This window comes from Pieris napi, chromosome 1 (genome assembly GCF_905475465.1).
Source record: "Pieris napi chromosome 1, ilPieNapi1.2, whole genome shotgun sequence".
Classification (NCBI taxonomy): domain Eukaryota; kingdom Metazoa; phylum Arthropoda; class Insecta; order Lepidoptera; family Pieridae; genus Pieris; species Pieris napi.
The window spans coordinates 7,973,110-7,997,143 of record NC_062234.1 but is presented as its reverse complement, the minus strand read 5'-3'; the positions used below and the strand labels follow the sequence as shown (position 1 = coordinate 7,997,143).

General features: G+C 32.9%; 3 protein-coding genes across 4 annotated transcripts; 1 reads left to right on the top strand and 2 right to left on the bottom strand.

The window, feature by feature from the left end:
* Window positions 1–250: 250 nt before the first annotated feature.
* Window positions 251–3,665, bottom strand: LOC125054111 (HEAT repeat-containing protein 3). The gene is made up of 8 exons (XM_047655805.1): window positions 3,457–3,665; window positions 3,132–3,380; window positions 2,946–3,051; window positions 2,354–2,872; window positions 1,894–2,125; window positions 1,329–1,599; window positions 791–1,090; window positions 251–429 (listed from the first exon to the last, which is right to left on the bottom strand). Exons 1-8 carry the CDS (start codon window positions 3,580–3,582, stop codon window positions 319–321), a joined length of 1,914 nt encoding a protein of 637 aa, XP_047511761.1. The 5' UTR covers window positions 3,583–3,665; the 3' UTR covers window positions 251–318.
* Window positions 3,666–5,136: 1,471 nt separating this feature from the next.
* LOC125054132 (metallophosphoesterase 1-like) lies at window positions 5,137–23,639 on the bottom strand. 2 transcript variants are annotated; one of them, XM_047655865.1, is made up of 7 exons: window positions 23,425–23,639; window positions 23,161–23,347; window positions 22,922–23,063; window positions 22,469–22,635; window positions 22,147–22,226; window positions 21,798–22,070; window positions 5,137–5,576 (listed from the first exon to the last, which is right to left on the bottom strand). In XM_047655865.1, the coding sequence occupies exons 1-7, from the start codon at window positions 23,521–23,523 to the stop codon at window positions 5,541–5,543; spliced, it is 984 nt and encodes a 327-aa protein (XP_047511821.1). In that variant the 5' UTR covers window positions 23,524–23,639; the 3' UTR covers window positions 5,137–5,540. The 2 variants fall into 2 exon arrangements, with proteins under 2 accessions (XP_047511821.1, XP_047511812.1); XM_047655856.1 differs by lacking the exon at window positions 5,137–5,576 and adding an exon at window positions 21,422–21,617.
* LOC125054122 (protein naked cuticle homolog) lies at window positions 15,363–21,468 on the top strand. Its single transcript, XM_047655844.1, has 5 exons — window positions 15,363–15,689; window positions 18,647–18,870; window positions 19,301–19,411; window positions 19,502–19,953; window positions 20,246–21,468. Exons 1-5 carry the CDS (start codon window positions 15,575–15,577, stop codon window positions 20,601–20,603), a joined length of 1,260 nt encoding a protein of 419 aa, XP_047511800.1. The 5' UTR covers window positions 15,363–15,574; the 3' UTR covers window positions 20,604–21,468.
* Window positions 23,640–24,034: the final 395 nt, after the last annotated feature.

The following is a 24,034-nucleotide window of genomic DNA, read 5'->3' as shown; positions in this document are numbered from 1 at the left end:
AGAACAAGTTACCTATTTAAGTCATAAGTTCATAATACAAAGTAGATTAAGACCTTGTGATAATTATTCAGACTATATCACATTTTTTTAAACCAAAGCATGTGTTTTTTCATTGGAAAATATTATATTTATAAATACATGTGTTTTTGTTAATATTTAACCAATGTGATGTATAGATTCCTATTTATATTATGTTGGGTTTTAACAGTTTGTTATTTAATAAATTATGATTTTGAAATAAAAAGATATGTTTAAATGTATAAAATAATTTTAATGTATAAATGTGGACATTATAAATAATATGCTCCTTAGCAATTCCTATAAGCTACTAATCCTTGCTTTTTTATATTTAATAAATCTAGGAAGGTTAGAACTAACTGTAGAGACCAAAACTTTGTATTCCTTTGGGAGCTTTCGCTGCTGTCGTGACTGAAATAGAAAAATATACTTATGAGAAATCTAGAGTAACTGCTTTTTCTAAATGTTTCTTTCATTACACACATGTTGAGGCCAGTAGGTGCTTTCTTTACCAATAAACACAAAACATTAAATATAAATATTAGTTGGCCCAGGAATCAAACCGAGGGTCTACAGTCTATAAGCCATATACACTAACCTCTAAGCCAATGCAATCGAGAAATATATACAATAATTTACACCATTGAGCATTTAACAGACACTTTCAAAATATTTTATAAAATATGATTATTATAGTAGTATGAAATATAGTTTTACAACATTAAAAATGCAATATTTGTATAAGGAAGATAAACAATATTTATTCACTTACTTTATTTTTCAATATTGGACCTAAAATGCCTAATTTCTCAACAAGTTTCACTTTTGCTGCTATTTCATCTGTCTCATCTTCCGAGTATAAATCTACAAGGGTATCTATAGCTTCAGCAAGAACCCACACTTCATTCTCCTTATGTGCTTGATCCAATAAAAATTCAGTTATTGTACATATAACTGTAGTAGTTGTATCATTTATATTATTTACTAACAGGAGAGCCAATATACCAATCATACGAATAAGGTTAGATCTAATTTCTGGGACTTGGCAGTCTTTTATTCCATTTAACATTATCTGGAAAGATAATAATCAATTATTATTTATACTGCACAAATGAAATTTTCAATATATTTTAATTTAATTAATTTCAAGTTACAATGGCAAAGGCTCAGGCCAATGACATACTTAAAAAATAAGGAAACTACGGCCGAAATATTTTCGCTTTTACATGTGAAATATATTAGACTTCAATGAAACAAAGAATCATTACTTTGACTTAAAGAAACAAAAAAGCATCTTATTTACATCTTACCTCAATATCGGTCAAAGCCAAATCACTAAACAAACCACTGTCATTATTAATATTGCCATTTTCTCTAAATTTAATTTTATCTAGGGCAGCCCTCATCACCGCTGTGGCTGACTCAACTAAGTTAAGATTTTCCGAGTTTTGTTTGAATACCAATTTTCCAGCATCCACCCATATCCTATATACACCGTTTACTCCACCAAGTTTGTCTATTGGTAAAGTCATAAGGATATTATTTACACATAATAATGCTCGAGTTTGGAGATTGTGAATTCTGTAAAGAAATAATAACTTTCTAATATATTTTTCAGATTTTATATAGTGATATTACTTTAGCTGTAAAACGTGATTTAAAAAATATATATATTTCATTAATAATAATATATATATGAAAAGAAATAATATGCTATTAAATTGATAATATTTGACATCCTTAACTTAAAACATTGTAAAATTAATTAATCACAACAATGTGTAGTATAGATAGAACTAGTATACTAAAGACAGTATTGAATGGGGTCTGGGGTTGCATTAGCAGGAATAATATATTTTTTTTATTTATCCTTACTTTTTGTAAACAAGCAAAGACTCCTCATATTCCTTTAAAATTAACAATACATTCTCTGCTGGTAATTGAGTCCGTGACCAAACTTTGTCAAATAGTTCGAGAGAGATCATTGCTTCTAGAACCTCGGGGGGTAATTTGTCTTCAGAGTGGAGTGTTTCTCCATTAGTAATAATATCATCTTCAATGTTTTCTTCACTCTCTGATGATTCATCACCTTCCATTTCATCATCATCTATAATGCCAAAAAAACTTTTAATTATCATAAGAACATTGTTTGTACATCACAACATTGGCACTTAGTAACTAAGGATTATGGTAATAAGTCTGAAGATTTTGTAAACATGGTATAGGCTAGATACATAGTCAACATTTCAAGTGTAAAGGAAAATTTAATGACCCATTTAGATAATATACAACTCTCAACAGGTGACATATGTGGTAACTGGTAGTAAAAGCTTACCTTCACATGAACAAATATTGGCTAATATTTCAATAGCACTTTGTTGGGCATCTAACATGTGTGTCACTGCTTTAATCTGCTTCTGTAATACAAGACCATCTTTTCCTTTTGTCTGGACTATTTTCCCTGCTCCATTTTGTAAAGGAACAGAGCTTGATAATTGGTTACATGCCATTCTATGATCAATTGATAATGTTTTTGCTAGTATTTGCATTATTTGGCTAACTACATCAACTGGTAGTGATGCAATATTCCCATTACACATATTTATAACTATTCCAGCTGCTAGTGTTTTTATCAGTAATATATGAGGTTCATTGCTATCTAATAACAAAAATCCCTTTAAATTTTGTTCAGTTGTCAAATGAATTTTTTTCATTGCTACATTATTGTCTTCAACTACTACCAATATGCATTGCAAAACAGCTATAACAATATCACTTCCAAATGTGGCTATGTCCAAATATCTTGGTAAAATATCCAGTATTCGTGATTCAGTTAAATATTTGACTGCCAGATCTGTAAATTAACAATAAAAAAATGAACTAATTTAAGAGGAATTTCAATTATTAAATTAATTTTGAACACCTACCTGAACTTTCACACAAATTCAATAGGAGATTGACACACTGAATGAATGTATCAATTTCTTCATCTTTTGTTTTTGTGTTTCCTTCTGGTGTCCATGTCTCTGTAAACTGTTACAATCATATATAAAAAAACTTTAGTTACAAAGCAAAGCAGTTTTATAAAACAATGGAATGCAATATAATTTTACCTGATGAAAATAGCAGACTAGAGGTGTCATTACATCTTGCTCCATTAAAGCTTCACATACTTGTTGAAAAACTGATAGGTTGCGCAGTGAACCTGCAGCTGCATTTCTGACAGAGACAGAGGGGTCAAGAAGAAGGGGTGCAACTATTTTTATGAGACTTTGCTCAATAATTTTCTCAATATTCTCAGGACTTTCAATCAACATAGCAAATGTCTGAAGTCCACAGTATTTCTCCTCTACATTAACAGTCTAAAATGTAAAGGATATAATTGAAAAACATTTATATTTAAAAAAATAAGTTTGATAACGATTATGTTTTACTAACCTGCAACTGATCTATTATTGTCTGAATAGCATTTTCATTGGACTCTAATGGAATTTCATGTTCAATTGTTTCAACAACTTCTGGAGCTTGGCTTTTATTTGGCCTACGTTTCTTTATTTTCCCCATTTTAAAAACTTAACCTTAAAACAACACGTTTCAACTTGATGAGAATTTTTAAATTTACTTCCACTGTCCACAATGAAGTATGAAAACTATGAACATGAACATCAAACAATCAACAATTGACAGTTGACAGATCATGCCTTATGATTGAAGAATGAAGATAGTAGTTATAATAGATACTACAAAGCAACTACATAAACTGTGGTTAAGAGTTTATATTTTTTGGAATCCATCAATACCATTTACCAATTTGACATATTTTCTATATTCTACGGAGCACGGATGATCTGTGATCATGCTACAGTAGCGACGCCATCTTGCCTAGAAAAGCGTTGTGGCGGGTTCTTGAAATTATGATTAATTGATTTGAAATTTTAAAGTCATCTCGAAACAGAATCAAATATAAAAATTAGTATAGGATCTATAGTCAGAAATGAATAATCTGAAATGGTTTTTAAAGCCTTGGCAAATAGCCAGTTACACATACTATAGACACAATAGGTATTAACCTCATAATTTTATTTATTAGGTACTTCTTTAATTGTCATTCTAAAATGGTAACCTGCGATAGTTAATAATGTTATCTTCGATCAAGGTAAATAAGGAAGTCAAACCACCAAAAAAAGACAAATTTAAAACGTAAATATTTTTGTCAAAAATCTATTCGGCTAATAAACAATATTTTACTGATAATTTTAAATGTTTTAGTTATAGAAATCCGTAACGGTTGACCGAAACATTTTTTTAAATTATTGCATAATCATGCACACAAGGCCTTTAGTACATAACAACACGAATTGTTGTTATGTACTAAAGGCTGTATTGTCAAGTAAATATGATTTTAATAATGATGCTAATAAAATAATAAATAACTAGCAAGCCCGCATGCATGCCGACTGTCGGTAAGTAAAGATAAATCAATAGTTTACTAACTCTCACTGTCTATTGGGGAGGTATAAAATTAATTATTATTTTTTAATAAATTTTCATAACTAGTTGTGCCTGGAAGGGTTGCGTATCCTTATATAATGGGTTGAAGGAATTCAACCTGATTTATTTTTATTCTATAATAAAAAAGGTCCAATTTGGTCCGTATATAATTATGTAATGCAGCCTACATATTGTTAAGTAAGTAATAATTATTTATTTCACTCTCTTAACAGTATTAACTTAGCTCGATCCTAATAATTCATCGCTCGATTTTCACGGCGCATTAACGCGACGGTAGCCAATTTTAAACATAAATCAAGTTTTTATTCCTTATCGACCAATAATCAGCAGCATACGGTAGCAGTTCAAGCTTTGACGGATCCATCCGCGCGGGCCTCGATTTCTCACGACCTTCCTTTTGTATTTTCCGTAATATATGCATTTATAAGTTAGTTATATTTTTTATCAAAATTAATAAATACATTTTTAACGTTCCAGTTAAATAACAGAATTAATATGGATTAAAGAAAATACACAAACATCTGCACTCAGGGTCGTCTATTCAATCATTTCTAAGAGTATATTAATAATTAAAATATAAGTAATTAGATATTATTTAAAGAATGGTGAGATTAGCTAAAATTTATTTAACAAAGCATAGCGAAGTAAAGTCTTAAGTGTTTAAGTTACTTATGTGTTCGACTAACTACTTTAATTACATATATTTATTCCACATATTGAGTAGCTAACATAACAAATATATTTTTATTATGAGAATAAGCATCGTTACATTACTTTAACTACCTAGGTCATCTGCATAATGACATATCTAGACATTAATTTAAGGATAATCAGAGATGGTGAGTTGGCGTATGCAAGTCGGCGGCGGCGCGGCGTGTCAGCACATATACTTCGTCTAATTGCACCCCTGTGGCGTGATGGATGGCCGAAGCCCCACCCTATGCACACTGCACCCTCTCGCACAAGCGGCAAGCCGAGCCCCAACACAAGGGTTGTTCTCAGAAATTCCATTATCGTTCGCTTCGTTTCATTTGACAATGCACCGACTGTAACGTTAAAAGTTCTTCAATATCCCTGAACAAGATTAAAAAATGTGAATAAGTATTGTATTGTTCTACAGAATTATAAGAAAGTTTATTGTTGCCTATTGTACCTGCTGCGGCAGGTGAAATCTTTAGTTTCGAATTGTTATTATTTATATTAATTGTATGTTAATTAAGTCAATTTAGTACTTTTAAATGTGGCCCAATTGTTTAAGAAAGGTTCTTAAAATATTGTTTATATTCGTTATTCATAGGCACTTGGTTATTGCACTTAGTCACGTGTTATTTTTCTTATGAATTATTTATATATACATTTTACAACAAAGCTTATCAATACGATAGACAGGGGTAGAGAATTCTACATAAGTAGGTATTTAAAAGCCCCTATACAAGGTATCATAATATACATTAAAGGGTTCAAAGCAGCCTTGATTACAATTTACTCGACAATGGAAATCTGCCTTCTCAATCTCTTTTGTACGACTATAATAAAAAGGAAATGTAAAAAAGATCAATATTTAGACAGAATTGATTAAGCTCGACCGGACGCGAATACGCTCCCTCGCGTTGCTTGGCGCTAATAAACGTAAGGCAGGATGAGATATTCGACGGAATCATGTTAACTCGTCCGTTCTCAGCGTTCTCCTGTCAAAATACCAATAAAAAGTGCGATTATTCCCATTTAACTCGTATTCGATAGTATTGTTCGATCGGAAATCGAAACCTTTCTTGTTGAATAGCGCTCCGATTTCGCATTGAATAGGTATTAACGCTCATATACACTTCCGTAGTGCAATAATTATAGTTGGTCGTAAAAAGCCTTTTAAAAACATGACGATAATATAATACCTATGCGTATATGTATTAATTTTTATTATATATGTATACTATACATTCGTCCACACAATCCACAATAGAGCATTTTCTTGACTCGTCCCTAATGGAAAAGTTAGGTAAATACAATTATTGTTATTCTCCATGGGGCCATTCCCCTATGGCGCCATTAAGACGTCTTCAAGTTCTTTGGTGAATCCTCGTACACCAAATTTGTAAAAGAAATGTGCATATCTCTACTGACCACATTTATAGACCCAACATATTATCTTAGATGTTAAAAAATTACTTACAACAACAAGAGAAAAGCAAAAACGTAATCATACCAATGCAATAAGTGAGTAAGCATCTTAATGTGTATGACAAATCACTTCTGGTTACAATGTTAAAAAGTGAGCCTTTACACAATTACTAATCAGACAGTTTTTTGTTATTTTAGAACAGCTGAGTAGATCACAATGTGGCCTTTTATAGAACATATATAATATTAATCCATTGGTTCAGTTTATAATTCTTATTAGATGCTCACGGTCATGACTTGTTTTGTTTAATTATTTTACTTGTGTCGGTGATAATTCCTTCGGAGTTTACGTAACTCGATAATATTTCTTTCTTCTATTTACGCTATAGCAATGATTCTCGGCTTTATTTACACAAGTTGATAGATAAAGAGCGATACCAAAGCGGCGCTCTTGTCAAGAAATAAAAAATAGAACAAATAGAGAGATCCGGGTTCTTAGCTTGGCTGTGTAACACCGGGGGTAGCTTATATAAAGTAAACAATGAGACCACTTTTATAGGAAAAGGTAACATACGTTTTTCGTTATCTTTATATATATAATTCTTCTGGGAGTGTGTATGTCACTGAAATTCTCTCAAACGACTGGACCGATTTTGATGAAATTTTTGTGTGTGTTCAAGGGGATCTGGGAATGGTTTAGATTCACAAATCAGCCCGCCAGATGGCGCTGCAGTCGGTACTTTCATACTTTGCTTTACTAATCGCTTGAAATATCATGCAGGACAACGTCTTTCGGGTCCACTAGTATACTTATATATATTTTATAGTAAATTTGTGTAGTATAATTAATCGCTTAAATATTATAATGATGTATGCACTTAATTTTGTATTAGTAAAATATTAACAAAGTATCCAATTTTTTGTTATCAAACATGTTGGTTGTTAAAAGCATATTATTTTTTACAATATGTACTATTTGTAAGGATGGAAAACTTAAGAATTCTTGTAAGTGCATACAACACTAGTGTAATAGTCTACATAACTTTTTATACGACTTCACGGTTCGAGTCGAAAGATTCCTTGCAAATTGTGGTTACAAGTTCAAGACTTCAATTTCCGGCCTAAACGATCAATACGCTCCTCGATGACGGCCTAACGAAAAGATATCAGAGTAGGTATACCTCGGAGAAATACGAAAGGTTTTACCGTTAATAGAATTTGTCCCACAAGAAATTAGATTTCGACGTAGAACGCAGAATTTGTCAAATTTCCAATTTATAGGAGGATATTGAAGAGATATTGATTTGCTTGCCGTGATTGTGGCGATAAATTGAAATGAAAGAATCTAATATGTAGTATTTTTATGCAAATGTAATACCTACTAGCTAATACCAAAAATATTAAATAGAATATCTTAATATATTAACCATAAATCGTTATAAATATATAAATTAAGAGTAAAAGTTTACGAAACAGTTTACAACAATTGACAGGTGTGCCAAGTTTTTAAAAATATTGAATTGAAATTAAAATGTATCATGTATGGTATTGTTGGTAATAGGCAAGTATGTCTATATTATTCTAACTAAATCTGTATTCTAAGCTAAATCTTAATGTTGATATTCTAAAGTGGGGAAATAAGTAAAACACTTACATTTGCAGGAACTAAGAATCATTGCTATACTATTCCTAGAACAAAGTCGCTATTATGTATTTGAGACAGTTTAGTATGGTATTTTCGTCTGTCACTCTTGAATACGTACAAGTTGCATCTTCTTGGAATGTCGGAAATAGCGTTTCTGAGTACTCTTGACTCCGATTTCTTGTCGCTCGTCTCGAATTTATTTATACCTGCACTAATCTGATGGCTGCCATCAGAAAGATACACACACATTCCCAATACATTTAATTTTCAATTTTACCTACATTAGTTAAATATCTAAGTAATTCAAGCTGTTTGCAAATTGGTTTTGTATTTAAAGTAATAATACGAATTGAGTGCGTTAAAGATTGTAAGCCGCAATGGGCAGGTGTGCGTGGTAACTGGAGAGTCGAGCGGCATCCTCGGACCTTTGCGGCATCGACGACGTACGCGGCACCATCAAAGAAGCGAGGGTCGACGCACGCGGCTCTCGATTCTCGATCCTCCCGCAGCCCGCGCCGCGTCCGCCCTTTCACGAGATATCTTCGGTTCGTTCCGTGTGGCCGGCTATGCACCGGTCGGAACGGCAACTTGTAAGCAATGCTGCGTCCGTCGGCGCGCAAAATACGCTCAAAGAGAACGTACCTCTTTGAACCGGTTATTGTTTACAAACGACCAGTGTATAATGGCCATCAATTGCCCCAACGAAATTTTGTTGCTCTTGTAAGTTTCATGGAAATCATGGATTTATATTTCTTCCCTTTAATTCAAGTTGATTGGGCTTGACTTGAGTGACGCTTTTTAATCAATTGTATTCACACCTTTGTGGTCTCTGTTCGACAGCTATTGGTTACAGCGTACAGGCATCGTTGCTTTAAAATGAAAATTAATTACGCGGCAGAAATGTTATAATTAGGAACTCCAATTTCCTGTGGTCAGTAAAATCTGTAAACGATGTTTTCGTGGCGTTTAAGATGATGATTGAATGAGCCAGGGGCATGCTACATTGAATTGAATTAATTACAAGGGTACCGGTTGGCGGGCGCGCCACTCTCTGTCTTTACAACATAATTTGCACTTCGTGCGGCAAGATCAAAGCGGCGGCTATTCACTGTCGGCGCTTTGATCACGATGAAGCCTTTGACTGCCGCCGCCTCCGCAGGGCACGCCTCGAAATAGTCAATTTGGACACTTTTTATAAGCTCACAAAAAAATTGTTGATATTACGTTACTATATTTAAAGCAAACATAATTTTGTGCTTACTTGCTAAATCGTAGCTGTTTGCGAATCCTACGGATTGTTAATAAAGACTACAGTTTATTTACTATTCCAATGAAATGTAGTGTATACTTACAACGTTGTTTATCGTTGCTGATTGCGTTAATATCGCTATTAAACGAAAGAAGATGAAAAGGGATGCTTATAAAAGAGTAGTGAAATGTAATGACACATGTCTAATTGTCTACGTATAATCCTGGAGAGATTTTATTTTTTTTTAAAACGTCATATTGGTTTAAAACTTTAAAAAAAATATAAAATCGGACCCGTTAAGCTAATCGACGCATAGATATTTTAATAAATAAACTGTTAATACTTTTTGCTAGAAGTTATCTGAAAAACTTTCTCAGTTCAAAATTGTTTAGCTTTGCCGTATCTCTTAATTGTCGATGTAGCAAAGGTGAAGTTAATGGAGATTGTAGAAACATATAACTTTTAAGCGGTAGCCGACAAAGGGATAAAATATAGAGCCAATTAATTTAATCGCGCGGACGAAGCGGAGTTGCGAGTCGTGCCCATAGGCCAAAAAAGTATTCGGGTAGCGCTGTATAGCATACTTGTTTACGCACTTGATGCCTCTCTCAAAGGTCCTGGGTTTTATTTCTAAAAAAAAGGCAGGAACGAGTCTCACAGGGTTTTTTAAATAAAAACTAAGTGAATAAAAGCTTTCCATCAATTTCTACATAGAACAAAACGTGTTCCTCTTATTTCAACAATAGATAACCTAATTTAAGAAAGACACCAAAAAAACTTAAATAATAAACCTTTCATCTTGGATATTATTTTTATATAGTATTTAAAAGGCTTGGCTGTTTTCATACGAACGCGCGGGTAATAATAATAAGTCATGACAAATTGATTAATAACATTTAAAATTTGTAATTAGGTTTGTATAAATCTAGATAAGAAAGATCCTAAAAGCTTTTCTGCACATTTTCTTAACTTAAGTTCAAGAAATAGCTTTCAAAAGTTAGAAATCAATAGGTATATATATTTCGTAATGTTGGCCTATTTAATCCCTAGCTTCTTCCTGCAAGAGGTACTTAATTGAACGACGAACTCGGTACTCATCGTAATATCCTTTCATAAACAAATGATACAACGAACAATGACAACAACTTTTGTATTATTCTAGAGACATCGCATTGAATGATATTGTTGGTAATAATGACGCTGTAGCAAATAAAAATAAAATAAAATAGATTAAGTTATGTTTATGTTTTCTTTAAAAAAATACGCCATTTCGTCTCAGGTAACACAATTTTAAATGTCGTGCAAAATTTATTAACAGCGAATAGTAAGCCGATTTTTAATAGACTTCCAAAAAAGCGACCGGAGATTACTCACAGACAACAAATAATTATTGTTAACAAAATATAATTTTGTATAGCACTGATTTAACAATACGTAAAATTAAGTATATTTTTAAGGGATTTGAGTATTTTTAAAAACAATGTCATCAATACAACAAAATATATAGCCGGGAAATAAAAACGTTAGCTGATACTTTATTATAAAGCTTATTTCGATTTAGTCTCACATTTTGCGAAGTTAACGGCTTAAAACTCAATCTTTTACGGAGTGAAGCAAATAAGATTTTACGCCAAGAGTTTTTCAAATACAAAACAATGTGATGTAGGCGGTCCGCCATAATAGCGGACAGATCAAAGGCTTGAGATAAGTATCAATGCTCCGGCGCAGCCGCGGAGAGCCCACGCCCCTATTTTTGGATACATTTAACAGTTTGAGTCTTATCTGTTTTATAGATGTATAGCACTTTTATTGCCGCTAAAAATATCTTCTCCCTTATAATAAAAATCATGGAATTAAAATATATCTTCATTATGTTCATACACCAGTACTTATAGGTTTAAAACTATATATGATATGATAGATGTTTTACTGTAGATACACAACTTTTACTGAAATTATAGTGTACTATGATGTATCTAAGTTAAGTTCTTACGAAAGCTACTAAAAATAATGATAGATTATTTGCATTCTGCAAAACCACTTAATTGTCGGTTAAATGAAATCGCGCAGTAGTCCTACCTGCGTTTTCGTGTAACATGAAACAAAATTTACACATTTTGAAGATATATGTACCTAGATTTATTTGATAGACGTTTGCGTGCACAGCGTCTTTTAAACTTATCGGCAACATGTAATTCGCTACGGAGACAGTAGTAAGTAGTCCTATAGAAGGAACCAAAATGATGCCGACAAAGGGACGCGGTAGCACAAAGCTATTGATATCATTTAAATCCCTTTGATACTCGCCGACACGATGCAACCCTATGTGAAAAGCTTTGAAACAAAATCAACCCCCGTATAATTTAATGCACCATAAACTTCATGATTTGTGATTTCAAAAGCAAATCCTGTTCATTGGACTGTGGACATAAAGAATATGTATTATTTTAGAACGACTTTATTACTCCTAGTGTAGCGTAGAATCACACAGTCTTTTCGAAGGTCGTATCTGTATATCTAAAGAGATATACTTGCACCAGTGCTGTATCCAATTGCAATGTAATCGTGTCCAGACATAGGGCGATAGATTTTCAAAAACTGTTTCATTGATGTCATCATAACTCACTATTTTATATGTGTCCAATTACCAATCCTATTTGTTGAACACAGGAAAACATGAGGACTCATATCACTAGTTACTACAGGATCTCAAATCATAACGTAACAGATAATCACTTGGAAGTTATTAAAGCGGAATCACTTTTGAGATAGACCGATACATAAGAAACTGGTTTTGATGTAAAACGAAACATTCTCGCCGCGAAGTGGGTACCTAAGACGATTAAGGGGAGACGTAATCGTACATTATTACAGCTTTGAAGTACCGCACCTTACGAATTTAATGATAATTGTGGAACGTTTTTCTTATAAACACTAATAGTACCTACTTTTATACTATTTTTAGTATAAGTGGATATAGTGAAATGAATGTATGAATTGCGAACATTTCTCTAAGTATTTAGTAGAGTAACTGCGTGTTTATTGGACATGTTGATTATGTGCCAATTATGTGAGTGGATTTAAATAATCATATTATTTAACATAAAATATCAAAACAAAAAGATAATCGTATGAATTGGCCTGGAATGTTGATAGTTTAGCGTTTTATTTCTGCTATTCAGTTGGCCGTGGGCCAGATGCTGCGGTCGCTCTACTTCTGCTGCGTAGGCAATGCCCACTCACATTTTACACATTTTATAGAAAAACTACCACGATTTTAATTACAATACGAAGTTTTTAATTGATACAAACATTATCTATTACATTTATTCTTTTGTATGACTCACTAAAATTTATTATTTTCAAGGGTATCTGAGGATAATATCTACAGAATTTTATATACATAATCGAATCTATATAGCTTTATATTAATCAAAGTTACATTTGTAGTAGTGCGTAAATATTAGGTACTTAACTTGTACAAAAATATAGCATTCTATATAAAAGATATACCATCAAGTAGACATGTTCGTAAATATTCTAAATTGTGATGCATTCGATTTCACAATTTAGAGGAAGGGTCGCGCATAATAATGATAACAACAGATGTAGATGACAGATTCAATTACACTCACAGGCAATATGGATATAATGGATTATGAAAACTGAGTATTCACGGATGTTTATCAATAAACGCAAGTTGGCAGCTTCAACGCCCGAACTTCAAGAATGCCACCCAAGTTGATCCGAATTCTTAAAAAAGAACGTTTCTTACCTAGCCAACGTAGGTAGCCTCTTGTGATTCATTTAAATATTATCAAGTATGTATACATTTTGCATCAAAATATCTTTTGTAAAGCTAATTACCATTAGAAGGAATTCTGATGTCTTATTTCACTTTATCGTCTGTAATGCCATATTTAATGCTATTGAGTTTAGTAATTAAATATCTAAATTGTTCCTACATTGTAGAACAGTTATGACGAGTCAGCCAATCCAAACTTTATTAGGAAATGGGTTGACTTTTTAAGTTATGTATAATCATAATTAAACTCCATGTTTGTTGTGAGTCATTTTTGGAATACGACCTCATCTCGGTCGCAGATAAATCCTCGACAATAAACCTAACACGAAGAGATCGTAAAATTCTAATTTGAAAGCGAGCGTGGCGTCTTTTCGTTCCCCGCCTCGACTTCGCTGTCGTGTGAGGCGCCTATCATCACATTTTACAACCATACCTAAGGGATTTACCAAAACTTAACTGTAAATAGTGGATAAGCCTCAATTCCAGAACGAATACCTTTGCTTTATTTAAACATTAGGCAGGTAAACGGCAGCGGATAAGCAAAGCTTTTAATCAGATTAAGTAACTTCCTACAAATTAGTTAATGCTCTTTAAACTTTCTGTTCTTGTATGCGTATAGCATGGAGTTGTTTACCATAACGATTAGCCGGGGACTTAGATTTGTAAAGGTAAATGTGTTTACTGTTTTCTCACTCCGATGTAAATAAGGCAACTGCTACCTGAATCTATGCTCGCTTTTAACCGTTTTTTAAGATATTTCAAAAATGTTCCCCGCTAGTCTTGCCTTAATGACTTCGGAGCTACCGATTCATTTGGTTGCCCAACAAATTATTTTGGTATAATTATCTGATAATTCTACAATCAAATTCGGATTTGGTACATATAATAATCGACATTTATTAAAACTTTGGTAACATGTATTTTTGAATACCACAACTGATTATACGTCTAAAGTATCATTACTATATTAGTTTGTCATGTAACAACTTCTATAAATTGTAGTTTCCTGTAATAAATATACATAATATTCTGAAGATATTTTTAAAGCGTGTCATTAATTCATACTTATTCAAATTATGACACGCTTATATTACATAGAAATTAATTTTAAATTATCTTCTAAATATAAAATATCTCTGTACGCCATTAGTGGCGTCCAGTAAATTTTTAAATGGTTAGATAGTCGTGTATAAAATACTACTATTTATGTACCTATCATATGCTTTAGTTTAAATTTGTATCTCCATACAATTTAATCTTTTTTATAATGGTCGTACCTGGGTCGTCGACCGGAGGCTGCCAACGACTAGCGGACCTATGCTCGTGTTCCCCCTCTATCTTGATTCTGCCCTATACATACTTGTGCTTTCTTTGGCCTAGAAAGAGATTCCATAACTTTAAAGCACAATAATTGCCGCTAGCCTTAGCTATAAAAACCTAAAGGCCGATTTACATTATCTTAGTGTTTAGGAGAGTGCTTTAGTACAACTTGAAAGGCAAGTTCTTTAGCTTAGCGTTTACTAAAGCAAGTAGCGTTTACATGTTTCAACTAAAGTACTATCCTAAAGCACTCTCCTAAACACTAAGATAATGTAAATCGGCCTTAACGTATATTTCCAAGTTGCTTGAGGAGCGATCGTAATTGATTTGCTTCCTCATAAGTCTATCCCAACTTTTCTACATTAAAAAGAGAAATATAAAGCAATACAATTTCTCGAAAATTTACTAAAAATACATTAAAAAAAATCATGGTTCTAATTATGGAAATTAAAATATGTATTACTAAACATGTGGTTTATAATATGTTGTCTGACGAAATATCAGAATTCTAAAATTATTTTGAATTCTTTAATTGATTCGATAAAATCACAGCCGGCAAGTGCAAATCGTTTTTGCTCACTAGCCACCACTAGGTATAAAATCCAAGCACAATAGGAACAATCACGGGTACGGACTACGGAACCTCACCGCGCCTGCCCGCGCTGTTTCGTGGTTGCCCCTTCCCTTCCATCCATCAGTCAGTCACTTAATAAACATTGTGAGAGGCGGTTGTGCTCTCGCTAACAGTGCCCGACATTCACGCGTACAACTAGGTCAGGAGGTCTGTTTACGAGTTGACAATTCGATTTACTTAGTGTTGTGAATGATCGTAGTGGCTGTGCATTTAGTGTTATATTAAAACATCGGCGCTTTTGATGTGTACGTGATGTGTGCGTGAGCGCAGCGCATGACGTGCTACGAAACGTTGAGAGCTTCGGCACCCGCGGCGGACGCCCCCATGGCGCACCACTTCGTCAAGTGGTGGCGCAACAAGTTTAGGAGTGGATATAAGAAATTTAGCAGTAAGTAACAATACATTATAAAAATTCCCAAGCGTATGAACTTGTGAAGTTCATTCAAGAGCTGAGGTCGTTTATCTTACCTTAACGGGAAGGCCGTCGTACATTTCATTCGTGTCTTGTTATTAGGTATTGTACCTATTTATATGCTTATATAATTTTATTATATAAAACATATTTTTATTAAACTTTATGATGATTTAAGTGGGTAGTTTTTGAGATATCTTCTTAAATATTACAACGTATAACATTAACGTATATTACAACAAATATTATAAAGTAACTGAAATCTTTTACCTACAAATCTTCACAAGAACTATATAGTTAGTTGTGTATCGTAAATATCTTTAATGAATGCTTATCCGTAATACCTTTAAAAGTGTTAGTAGTAATTTAAATTTTCTCATTTGTAACATCATAATATAACGTACGAGATCAGCTGATGCATTGTTCGTTAGAAAGACGAAAATATTATGACAGTTGTATAGTTTTTCGAGGATTCATTATCGTTCATTTACTAAGAGCTTATGAAATAAAAATTCGGGTGCTACCTCCCGCGTCTATCAATATTGAACAATATTAATTTAATAAGTAATTGTAATATTATAGCTTGTTATGGAGTTGAGAATTAGATATGATATGATAACAATGAAACAAACACGAGTTATTTAGAATCATCCATTTAAATTATTCATTAGCGATCCTCCGTCTTACAGGAACGACCATGATTAAACTTTATTATGTAGGCTATTTAGTCACTTTGATCTTTTTAATAATAAAAAACAACTTCAAACCCAACTAACACTGAATAATAAGTAGCCAATATGAAAATAATGAAACTTCCGCTGTCGAAACGCACATTCGTAATACATCAAAGTGATCAGATATCCTTTTGATCTTTTTCCTATTTCAATTAGAAGATACTTTTTATTTCGTAACGAATCTACGTCAAACCCTTGGTTTGTAATATAGTTTCAAATTCAAACCGAGCCAGCGCTCATTTGATTAACTTCAAAGAGAAAAGTTAAAAGCACTCGCCGAAGCGGAGACAATGATACCTTTTATTTGACATCAAAGAATTCCCCGCCACACGCTGTAAACTTTTCTTTTAGAATATTATGTATAAATGTATAACTTGCTACAATTTATAGTAAGCGGCAGACACAAAGCGCTTTTTCAGAGATGTTGGGCTTTTGTTGCATAATTTTAACATGCCCTTAGCAAGCGGTTATTGTCTGTTTACGGAGGCCGTATTACTACGGAGAATCGAGAATCTTTTGATCATTTTTTATATCATGGGCAATGTTATATTTATAAATCTATACGTCGATATATTTCAATAACGACGTTAAAGGACTACAAAGCTTAATCTAATAACTAAACCTAGATGAGTGGCAAAAACAAATTACAATATATAGTTTATATCACACGGTTCAATATTCTGCGTTCTTCAACATTCTGTCCTCGTAATGGACGTAATGAGGGCATGAATATGGTTAAAGCGTTATTCATTTGTCGTCTTTATTAGTCATTCATGATATGCGTACATTTCAAGTAAAATTGGTACCTACAAACATTTTAATTTTTAATTAGTACTTCCTTCAGTTGTGGTATAATTTAAACAACGTATATAATTTAGTATTATTTCATTTATAATTCTATTTTTTTATATTTTTATTGTTAAAACTTTATGGTTGTAATTACTAAATGTTGTGGACTGAGATGGAAGCCATTAATATCAGGTCTAATTAAGAAATCAGGGCCAGGCCAGGTAGAGATCAAATGGCTTGTAAATGAACACGATAACCCTCTTGGAACAATTGAACGAATATGTACTGAATAGTCACCAACGATACTGTATCTGTTTACACGAGAAACTTAACCCCTGATAAAGCTGTTCATTCATAGCAATGAAAGAAGAGTACTTCAGTGTGTAATTATAAATTTTATTACAGTGACTCTATCGTTTAAAATACATTGTTTAATTTATACGAGTACTAAAAATATAAATAAATTTTAAAAAGAAAACTGACACTTACACAACTGGCTTAGGTAAATGCAGTTTAGGAATGCGGTCATTTAAAGCTTTTACTAATCGCCACTAATGGTCCAGCTTACGATAGAAGGTACACGATTTTGTTTCCAGTTTCTCAGATAGTGAAGGCTTAACTGATAAATGATTCTTTAATTCCAAATTAAATCCGCAAACACCCCTTCGTAGTTAAATTCCTAGAATTAGCTGTTAATCCGTAGAGATTAGATTTAGAAATACAAAAGTGTTAAGAAAGGAATTATGTTATCCAGATTTAAACGCGTATAATTATCTGAACCTTATTATTATTAAGTTTATAACACGCAAGTTTATACACACACAGGATAACGATAACGTCAGCACATTTTGTATTCAACTGAAAATCTGTACACTTATAAAAATAATTCAAGTATTTTATTAATAAACGCTCAAATTGATATAAGTATTTCATAGTAGCATAACTCGTGCTTTATGTTGCAATCTAAGTAAATACGCACATATTTTAAGAAAAAACAAAATCAGTGGCAGATGTTCGTTGGCAAACTCGGGTATTAAGGCATTGGACCGACGTCGATCCGGGCTCACGAGGCCTTCCAGGAAATAACTAAGCCCGCCCTGCGAGCCCCTGTGCCTGCACTCTTTGGAGCACGTCCCGCTCGCTTTGTAAAAATCGTTTATGTTTCGCCGACCGTTTTTCTGATAAATTTTTACAATTATATTTTTGCAAGTTATTATTTCTTATATGGTACTATCGCCGTTCGTAAAGCAAAATATTTACGGATATAATATCATGTATTATTGATTTATTTACACTTTGTTGCTTTGTGATATAACAATTTAACAAAATTACAAGTAAAGGAAGGCAACTGGCGGCCTTATCGCTTACTATGATAGCGCTATTCTAAAAAAAAACAATTTATTGTTTCAGTTGGTACTGAGAGCGAGCGAACAGATACTGAAGAATTAGTTGGACGAGCGGCTTCCCAATGCTCAGCTCCACCAGATTTGCTTCCAAGTGAAGCTAGAGCACTGCTTCAGCCATCCACCCCACCACCAATTCCTCAGCGAACATCTGAACCTTGCTCTAAAAAGCCATCTACGACGGCACAAACTCCAGACTACAACGATAACAAACCTAGATTGCGTTTTGAGGTAACTACGATTGTTTAATTAATATATGTAATTAAATTGTTAAAAAGAATGATAAAACTAGTTTATTATTAACGTTTACGCTACATCCATAACTTAACTTAACGCACCATTAATTTTTTGTATAATAACAATCGATATCACCACTCAGTATAAAGCATTCATGCAAGATGCATCATCTATTTACGTTCTATCTGCGTCCAGGCGGCTCGCTTTGTTTCATAATCAAAGATCGTAAAGGCGCGACTAGTTTCCTTTAAAAGTGAAAGATAAGGGCGCCGGCCGCCGGTCCCCATCAGCCGACGTGCGGTCGTTTCTCGGCGCCGCGCCGGTAGTTATCTACATTTTAAACGTACCTACTAATGATCATACTTAAGCCAAATAATTGACCACCTAGTGCGTAAACGCATTGTTAATAATAACACTTTTTTAGGAGTTGACGTGTGACGTAGAGCTTCAGCATCCCGAATCTTCCAAACAACAACCTTTACAGTTTTCGTTTACTCTATACGACCTTGATGGACATGGTCGAATGACTAAAGACGTAAGTTTCATCTTCTTATTATGAGTAAATATGATAAATACGTCTATATTCAATTTGAAAATCGAATTAACATAAAATTGTTTATTACAGGATATAGCTGGAATAGTGTCAACAATCTATGAGTCTATAGGAAAGTCGGTCACAGTTCCGCATTATGGTTCTAAAACTATTCAAGTAAGATTAACTGTTGTACCTGAAAATGGCCAGACGCGTAGTCAAAGGGAAAAAGCAAGAAGGAGACGGAGAAAGGAACAAGAAGCGTTAAATTCTGCCACGACTCACGCTGATAATAGCGATAAGGAACAAAATGAAAGATTATCTCACGACGATGATGTGTCATCGAAATCATCATGTTCAGGAGATCGGAAGCCTCAGCCACAGAGGCCGCCACCAATTTTACGCCAGAGGCATCGTCATACACGAAAGGAACACCGGGAACGTAAATACACTAAAAAGAGATCCGGTAGTCTACAAAGACGTGAATTACTCGAGATCATTCAGGCTAATATGGAGAAAAATCACCTGAGCTTTCAAGCTACAAGGTAACTTACTTATTATAACTTTACACACGCCATTTAATTTGTAAATACCTAGCACTATATCTGTGATTTATTTTTCTATGGTCAGTAAACTATCTCAGTCTGTACGTGATTAAGAAAGAGCCTAAAATAAAATAATTATTGTGAAATGTAAATGAAAATATTATTTTTTGAAGTTCATTAGCTTAATACAGCTTTAAATGTCTAAACTATCCCTGATATACATATCATGGCCATGAGGAATCCTAATTTTAGTACTTGAATTATTTCTAACCAAAATATAATGTCTTTACAGAAAGCCCAGCAGTCCTGTGGCCAACGAAGAAGTGTCGAGTAAATATCATAGGATTCGAAATAGGTCACATACAGTTAACGAGAAGCCCAATTTATACCATAAAGTAAAAACAGAGAATTCAGCAAATGGTTATTTGGATCTTGCTAGTGGAGGTGATTCTAACTTATGCCGATATGATAGGTATCTCCATGCTGTTATATGCTCCTCAGCAAAACATGCACACACTGGCTACCATCAGAAACAGAATGGAACTCCACGCTATGGTCGTGCATCACATCCACCTAACCCTAGATCACGATCGCATGAACTTGCATCGCCATCGCAGAAGCCAAGAGTTCTTCAGATAATATTTTTATAGAATTCATTTAAGGGCAAACCATCAAGGATTGTCCTTTAATTTTTGTAAATCGGACAATGTTGTTACCAACTTATGTGTAAGTTTAAACCAAACATTGGTGGAAATTTTCAAAACAACACTGCAGTGCACATATACATTCTATACAAAGTATGCATGTCTGAGTAAGTCAGCATTCCATCTGTTTATAGATAACTATTAGGTATATATCAGTATTTATTTTATCCATAGACATGAATAGTCTGTATTTATAACAGCTTGTATGTAATCAATGTTGTGTAACTAAGTATTACGTATTTATTGAAAGTTACATTAGTAGTATTTAGTTGAAGTATTTATTTTTAGAGCATTTAGCAAAAGTGCCTTAACTGTTTGTTCCAAAATTATCTCTTTCTTTATACATTTGTATAATAATATAAAGCTACCTAAATATTGCACTGTTTGAGAATGCTCATTAGATTATGTATTTTGTAAAGACTCGTTTAAGAGTTAGAGACTGACTTAGTAAGTAAGTGTTAGGTGCTTTGTAAGATTTGTATATTTTTGTTAGAACTATTTCATTATTTGTGTACTTAAACAATACCCTTCTCTTATTAACTTAAAGCATTTTAAAGAAGTGGTACATTTTATTTTATTACCAATATCAGTATTCTTGTAATAGGAATCTCATTTCTACTTTTCATCTACCTCTTATTTAGTAGAAATAAGACTTATTTATTAGGAGCATTGTTTTAACCTGTGCTGATACATCAGTTTAACTTTGACTGTTGAAGGTATAAGGCTCAATTTGCCTAATTATTATTGTATAGTGTAAAAAGTGCTTGATCTTGTCAACATATTTATTACCAAAATATAACATGAAATTTAATTACAGTCTTTAAATTATGCACCTATTTTCCTTATAGTAAATACATAAAAGAATAATAATAATGACATTATCACAGCAGAACTTATCAAAGTTGCTTCTTTTGGGAGACCACATTTATTAACAGAATACTCATCATGCGATATGGAAACCTGTAATGGTCATAAAAATGGATGATAATATAATAATAATGAAAATATACATTGTTATATTGCATATTGTAAAGTGTGTAAAGTCCTAGGAAATATTTTGATTGTATTCAAAATGTTGGTTGGTGCAAAGATATTATGACAGACAAGAAATGCAAAGACCCTGTGTTAAAATAAACTTACCAACATAAACTTGGGATCAGGCCTGTTCCTCCATGAGAAAGAAGGTACTGAATATTCCAAAAATTCATTATTTTTATAAGAATGTTTCACCAAACATCCATGATGTGTGTGACCACCAAATACTGCTCTAGGTTGTATATTACTAATGAGGTACTCAGTTGCTTCTTTTGACAAGGCATCTATTTTTAAACGAAACAATTTATTTCGTTCTGGTAAAGGAGGTGCATCTGGTTCTGTACATATGGCATCAGATTTGCGGTAAAGTGGAAAGTGCTAAGAAACAAAAAGTTATTAAAGTTATGTTTGTTAACAGTAAACATAAATAAAGGAAATATAAAAATAATATTACCTGCATCAGAATAGGTTGGGAGTAATTATAGCTGTGATTTTCACAATTTTCAACATTTTTAGAACATTTCATAAGTTTATCTGAAACATTTAACAGTTCATGGTAATACTTACCAATATTTATGCCCTACCCTAAAAGAGACCATGCAAATATGAATACTAAAACACTAACAAAGCTAACATAACTTATAGTAACATAGTAGTTTAATAAAGCTTTAATAATAATACCCATTCTTCAAAGGTTAAAAATGGCTTGCAAGCAAAAGCTGTTATTCAATTACACAATCTTACATTTATCTGCAGTATATATTTATACTACCTACCTGATACAAGTGATATCTGTCTTCGTGCTTCGGCACACATATTACAGGAATCACCCTCCATTGCCATAGAGTTTATGATAATAATGTGAGTATTTTTCAATACCACATGTTGCACCAAAGGAGATTTTAAACGGTCAGTAAATCTTTGTAAGGCCTTTCTTCTGATCCTTTAATTAATATTAAAATTCAAGACGCATACTTTAATACAGTACATTATACGTAAAGCAAAAATGTTACACTTTCTAACATACTGACTAAAAATTTTTTGTCGGCATTGATTGTTAATGTTTATTATTAAATTGCATAAAATTAAACATTGCTATAGGGAATGCCATCTGACTATAGAGCAGCTCAGAGAAGTGATGCAGATAACTTATTATGTTTTACTTGTACAGTCTTCAGTAAGCAATGTGTTTAAAAAAATCTAATGTGGAAGAGACAACAGTTACCAACCTATTATGAAAACCAATATCATGGTTTCCAACTGCTACATACATTTTGATGTCTTTTGGTAATGCAAAGAGACTATAGAAGCGATCCACATAGTCATTAAATTGTTGGTCATTAGTCCATTCACCTTCATCAAACAGGTCTCCTGTAAATTAAATTTAAAATATAAGTTAATGTAGAAAACTACTTTTAAACGAATTGTAATAATTCTTAAAAATTTAGTGACTATTGTTAATACTTACCCAATACAAATACAACATCAGGCTTATGTATTTTAATAACTGCTTGAAATGCCTGATGCATTTGCCATTCTCGTCTTAGCTTATCTAGCCAGTGCCCTCTGAAAGGCCCTAATAAATGTGTATCTGCTAATATGAATGCCTTAAGAACTTCCTTATTTCTAGTATTTGTTAACGTTGGCCAACTACACTGTAATAATTTACATTGCCATTATCTAACAAGCTTATGAAAGTTTGAGTAGTAAGACTTCTTATGGAAGATAATACCTGAGCGATAACTATATAATATATAATAAATTCGCAATATAATCCAATCAATGCCAAGCCTACAATTAAATTCAATAACTTTTTAGTAACTCTTCGCATTTTTTCGTGTAAAACTCATTTACGATCGTCAACCTAATTGAAAGCATTCAGCCACTTAAGTGTTTAAAGTAAACCCGGCAGTAATTTTACTTAATACTCTAATACAGGATACATATTATTATATGAATAGTATTTACTATTTACTTTAGTATTTAGTGTGAACTGTGAACCAAAATCTCTTAAAGTGGTACCAACATCAATTTGATAAGTTATCAGTTATCATTGATAACTACTTTCAAAACAGAATACATAATCTCATAAATATAATAAAAAAGTAAAAGAATTTGAATTTTTAACACAAATGACAAATATGAAAGAACCTTTTATGTCTAGCATATGCTGAGTGCTGACGTCGGTCAAAGTGTCAGACGTCAGTGTCATTAACTCGATGAACTAAATGTCAACTTCTTGCAAGGTCAAAAATTCAACTCTGATGGGGCAGTGAAGTAGAAACCGCCTTCAAAGATTTTATTGATTTTTCTTTGGTAAAGGGATCAATGAACTACCTATA

Excerpts from the sequence above, each read along its gene's own strand:
- LOC125054132 (XM_047655856.1), bottom strand. The coding sequence starts at position 23,523 with ATGCGAAGAGTTACTAAAAAGTTATTGAATTTAATTGTAGGCTTGGCA. Across the intron at positions 22,227-22,468 it reads ACAGATATCACTTGTATCAG|ATAAACTTATGAAATGTTCT; the intron begins GTAGGTAGTATA and ends TAAATGTTTCAG. Across the intron at positions 22,071-22,146 it reads CCCAACCTATTCTGATGCAG|CACTTTCCACTTTACCGCAA; the intron begins GTAATATTATTT and ends TTTGTTTCTTAG.
- LOC125054111 (XM_047655805.1), bottom strand. The coding sequence starts at position 3,582 with ATGGGGAAAATAAAGAAACGTAGGCCAAATAAAAGCCAAGCTCCAGAA. Across the intron at positions 3,381-3,456 it reads CAATAATAGATCAGTTGCAG|ACTGTTAATGTAGAGGAGAA; the intron begins GTTAGTAAAACA and ends TTTACATTTTAG. Across the intron at positions 3,052-3,131 it reads TAGTCTGCTATTTTCATCAG|TTTACAGAGACATGGACACC; the intron begins GTAAAATTATAT and ends TGATTGTAACAG.
- LOC125054122 (XM_047655844.1), top strand. The coding sequence starts at position 15,575 with ATGACGTGCTACGAAACGTTGAGAGCTTCGGCACCCGCGGCGGACGCC. Across the intron at positions 15,690-18,646 it reads TGGATATAAGAAATTTAGCA|TTGGTACTGAGAGCGAGCGA; the intron begins GTAAGTAACAAT and ends TTATTGTTTCAG. Across the intron at positions 19,412-19,501 it reads ATGGTCGAATGACTAAAGAC|GATATAGCTGGAATAGTGTC; the intron begins GTAAGTTTCATC and ends TGTTTATTACAG.